At 43.7% G+C, this 4,237-nt stretch overlaps 1 protein-coding gene across 1 annotated transcript; it reads right to left on the minus strand.

The window, feature by feature from the left end:
- Positions 1-934: 934 nt before the first annotated feature.
- Positions 935-2,280, minus strand: LOC139407791 (basic leucine zipper transcriptional factor ATF-like 3). Its single transcript, XM_071151657.1, has 3 exons — positions 2,028-2,280; positions 1,698-1,808; positions 935-1,505 (listed from the first exon to the last, which is right to left on the minus strand). The coding sequence occupies exons 1-3, from the start codon at positions 2,100-2,102 to the stop codon at positions 1,320-1,322; spliced, it is 372 nt and encodes a 123-aa protein (XP_071007758.1). The 5' UTR covers positions 2,103-2,280; the 3' UTR covers positions 935-1,319.
- Between the last annotated feature and the right edge of the window lie 1,957 nt (positions 2,281-4,237).

Consider the following 4,237-nt stretch of genomic DNA (forward strand, 5'->3'; position numbering starts at 1 on the left):
TTGAAAATAAGAATTTGTTCTTAACTAGTTAAATAAAAAAATGAAGGAGAAGGAAGTGAAGGATGTGATTTTCCAGTAAGGCTGACTTATACTGAAAGTGAAGTCATGTTAACCTGAATGTGTAAACTAATATTCGTACAGAAGAGCATGTTATGTGAAATACCACATGATGCCCCAATATCTCCTGGATGGAACTGAAAGTAGTGTTGTTTATGCTCATTTGAAAGTTAGAAGAGAAAATGACTAAGAAGTGTGTGTAACAAGGTGTAGAAATTAATGGGTGAGGCACTGCATCGCAGTGCTTCAGGTGTCACTACAGACCCGGGTTCGGGTAAATGTGGGAAATAAACCATTTTTGAAAAGAGCGATCCACACAAAAGGCTTTGTGATAATCACCACAATCTCCCTCAAATACAGTACACTGAAGTCAATAGATTCCTCTGGCATGAAAAGCACTGCCTGTGTGGCTGGAGAGACTTTCGCTTCTCTCATTGGTCAGCCTGCATTTCTTAGAAACAGCCTTGCCAAATACTAGACTACTGGGAATGTGTACATCCATCCATAATAGCGTTGGAGAGAAGCCTGCAGTCATGTGATCAAGATAGACCATAACGTACTGTAGATCATTGACGTTGACCAGAATGCAACATTATTCAACATCACACATTTTTTTAAGTGTTTGAGAAGACGTGAGGTTAGTGAGTGTTTACCCACATTATAGGGAAGAGAGAGTGGGTAACCTCAACAATGTAATAACATGAGTTAACCAAAATAGTGTAATATTACTCTACATCTGATATTTGGATTAAGTGATTTGATTATCTAATTGATCAATTAAGTGTTGAAATTCATAAATACATTAGTAATAGCCAGTGTATAACCTGTTTTAGAGTAGGGAATAAGGAAACCCCCCCCAAAAAAAATGTTTTATGGTTTATTGTTTCTAGTAAAGGAGAAGTTCCCACATGGCCAAACCCAGATACCGGAACACAAGTTCAAAAACACAAGTGATTAAAGGTGTGGTAACCACATTTATCAGACTGAAAGGGAGATGGTCTCATGGGAGAGGGATATGCAATGTATTTGCAATTTATTATACAACACATTTTAATTAAACAGGACAAGCAATTTGAACATCTGAAACAAAGCTCATTACTTCAACCTATAATTATTTGATTACAACTTGATTCAAGCTATACAAATCTAATTGACACAGAGAGTACAAAGGACAGAGGAGGACATGCGTGATCTGACCTGTTAACTCTGTTTACAAGTCTCCCATGTTGGTTTGTCTCTGTGACCTTTGCATGGTATGGTGGCTATCTGGGCAGACTGGAGAGGACCCCTACATCCCTGGGCCCTGACCCCAGGGTGGGAACACAGTGCCTGATTAGACAGAGAGGCTCATGTGCCTTGAGGGCCTCAGTCAGACGCATTTGCTCCTCAGACAGAAACTGTACCTCCTTCTTCAGCAGCCTGTTCTTCTGATCCAGACACTCATATGCCTGTACGGGACAACTGGGCTCAGTTACTTTATAATCTTACTAGTAGAGTAGAATACAAGTTGAATCCACTTGATTCAGAGAATACGTGTGACATTGATAGCTGTGTTATTCCTGTCATATAAGAGAAAAGGTTAGACTATGCCAAGATAGTTGTGTGACGATAAGGAGTCTGTTACGCACGTACAGACCCACCTCATGCAGCTCATCTGCTCTCTGTGTCTGTCTGTTTCGGCTCTTCTGTGCTGCCACCCTGTTATTTTCCCTTCTTTTATGTCTCCAGTCATCATCTTCATCACCAGAGCTCTGCAGCAGAGGTACAGAATGCCACATTGCATGTCAGTCAGAATATCACACAACGCTGCTACTCCCTCCCTGATTAATCTTTGTGTGGTCATCCAACACAATGACGCGGATTACTATTCCATTTGTCAACAGTGATAGAGTGACAAAAAAAATCAACAAAGGAATAATTGTATAAACCATTCAACTTAAGCCTACAATTTTTGTGTATTTGACACTTACCTCGCATCTTTGAAGCATAAAACTGCTTTGATCATTGATTTGCAAAAAGCTGCTAGAAATATCGCAGTCAGACATCCCAGACGCAATAATAAGTTTAGCCTATATCGATTATTTAAAATATGAAATGTATTTTAAAAAAACAAGTCGCCTTTGAACGTTTTATTTCAGATAGCAAGTTCCAAGATATAGAGTCTACAAAAGTGATACGGATTTGCATGCAAGTGACAAAGAGTTTCACTTGTTCAAAGTGCACTTGCCGCTTCATTGAAGGCGCCAATATTTATTTTAAATCACGTGCTAAATAGTGTGTGACGCCCTTTGAGCGTTGGGACAAGAGCAAAGCAGCACATACTTTATTTGTTTTTAAAAGTGCTTGTTAAAATGTTTGAAATAGATTTAGGTTTTTTATTCAAATCAACATGCTTTATACATTTTCTTTACATTTTAGGACTAGATGCTCGTTCCCACAATGTTTCAGAAAGTTTAACATTTTTAAATGATATGTTCAATCTGTCTGTATTCTTATATTCTCATAAGCCTACAACTGAGGATGACCTCAACGCCGTGACAAATGTTGTAAAAAAATAATAAACCTAGCAAAAAAGGGGACTGTTTTAAAAAGTGATTCTATGGAGGTGTATGCATTGTACATACCATATGCAGTTCCCGTTATCCACCACGTGAGGGCGATATTGTATCACAGACTTCTGCGAACATAAACCCCATCACTGTTGATAAATACTACAGTATTGCATCCTTCCAATCACAATAGGAACATAGTTGTTCCTGCACAAATAGGAGCATAGTTGTTCCTGAGCTCTGCCTGCTCTATGGCTCTCTTGATGGGTGGTCTGATCCTCCTAGCTGTCTTGTCCTCTCTGTTGGGCCTGCTGCTGAACACCTCCCCAAACACCTCCAGGGACTTGGCTGTGGGACGCATGTTCAGCACCTGTCTCAGGCCCTTAGCCCTCTGATGCACCACCTGGAGAGTCTTTACAGCAGACACATCTGTCACCAGTCACTCTCAACCGTGGTCATATATGAAACATACACTTATGTTGGATAGAAGAGGGTGTAATGGGAGCATAGCTGCGGCCTCCGACCGCAAGGCACTACAGAGGGTAGTGCGTATGGCCCAGTACATCTCCGGGGCCAAGCTTCCTGCCATCCAGGACCTCTATACCAGGCGGTGTCAGAGGATGGCCCTAAAAATTGTCAAAGACTCCAGCCACCCTAGTCACAGACTGTTCTCTCTGCTACCGCACGACAAGCGGTACCGGAGCGCCAAGTCTAGGTCCAAGAGGCTCCTAAATAGCTTCTACCCTCAAGCCATAAGACTCCTGAACAGCTAATCAAATGGGTACCCAGACTATTTGCATTGCCTCTCCCCCTGTTGCCAGTTTGTCTTGTTTGTCATGTCAACCAGCGTTTTTGTCTCAGCTCCAGCTTTTCATAGTCTCTTTTTCTCACCCTTCTGGGTTTGACACTTGCCTCTTCTGACTCTGAGCCCACCTGCCTCTCCTCCCAAGGAGCCTCAATTGGTAGGCACGAGGAATTGCTTCGGGGTCTTATGGAGGTGGTCCCAATGTTGGCTGAGCGCCATGACCGGGCGTTGGACATGCTACTGGAGCAGTTCTGCGGGTTCTCTAGGGGGCAGCCTGCCAGGTTGGTAACCCTACCGCCCCTCTGTAACTCGGGGGTTAGCAGTGCCAACCCACCAGCCTCTCCACCTTCCTGGGAGCCCCGTTTACCTCACCCGGAGCGCTTTAATGGAGAGCCGAGCAACTGTTGGGCGTTTTAGCTCAGTGTGCCCTCATTTTCGAGTTTCAGACCTCCTCTTTCCCCTCACATTGCTCCAAGAAAGCCTACCTCATCATGCTGTTTCCAAGCCTATGCAACTAGGCAGAGCTGGGCTGTCGCCAGCGGAACGGCAACACAGGACCAACACAAGGAGCTGTCTGTATTACGGGACTTTTGGTCATTTTGTGTCCTCTTGCCCGGTAAAAGACCAGGCTCACCGGTAGGAGCGAGTACTCTGGCGGGCCGTATGGAGAACTTTTCTGCTTCTCTTACTCGCACCCCTTTTCATGTCATTCTGCTGCGGGGAGACCAGTCCAAATCTCTTCCTGTCCTCATTGACTCTGGGGCCGATGAGAGCTTTTTGGACGCCACACTGGCTTTCGAGCTATAGGTTGGGTTACCCATAACAC

The sequence above is a fragment of the Oncorhynchus clarkii genome, chromosome 4 (assembly GCF_045791955.1).
Source record: "Oncorhynchus clarkii lewisi isolate Uvic-CL-2024 chromosome 4, UVic_Ocla_1.0, whole genome shotgun sequence".
Classification (NCBI taxonomy): Eukaryota; Metazoa; Chordata; class Actinopteri; order Salmoniformes; family Salmonidae; genus Oncorhynchus; species Oncorhynchus clarkii.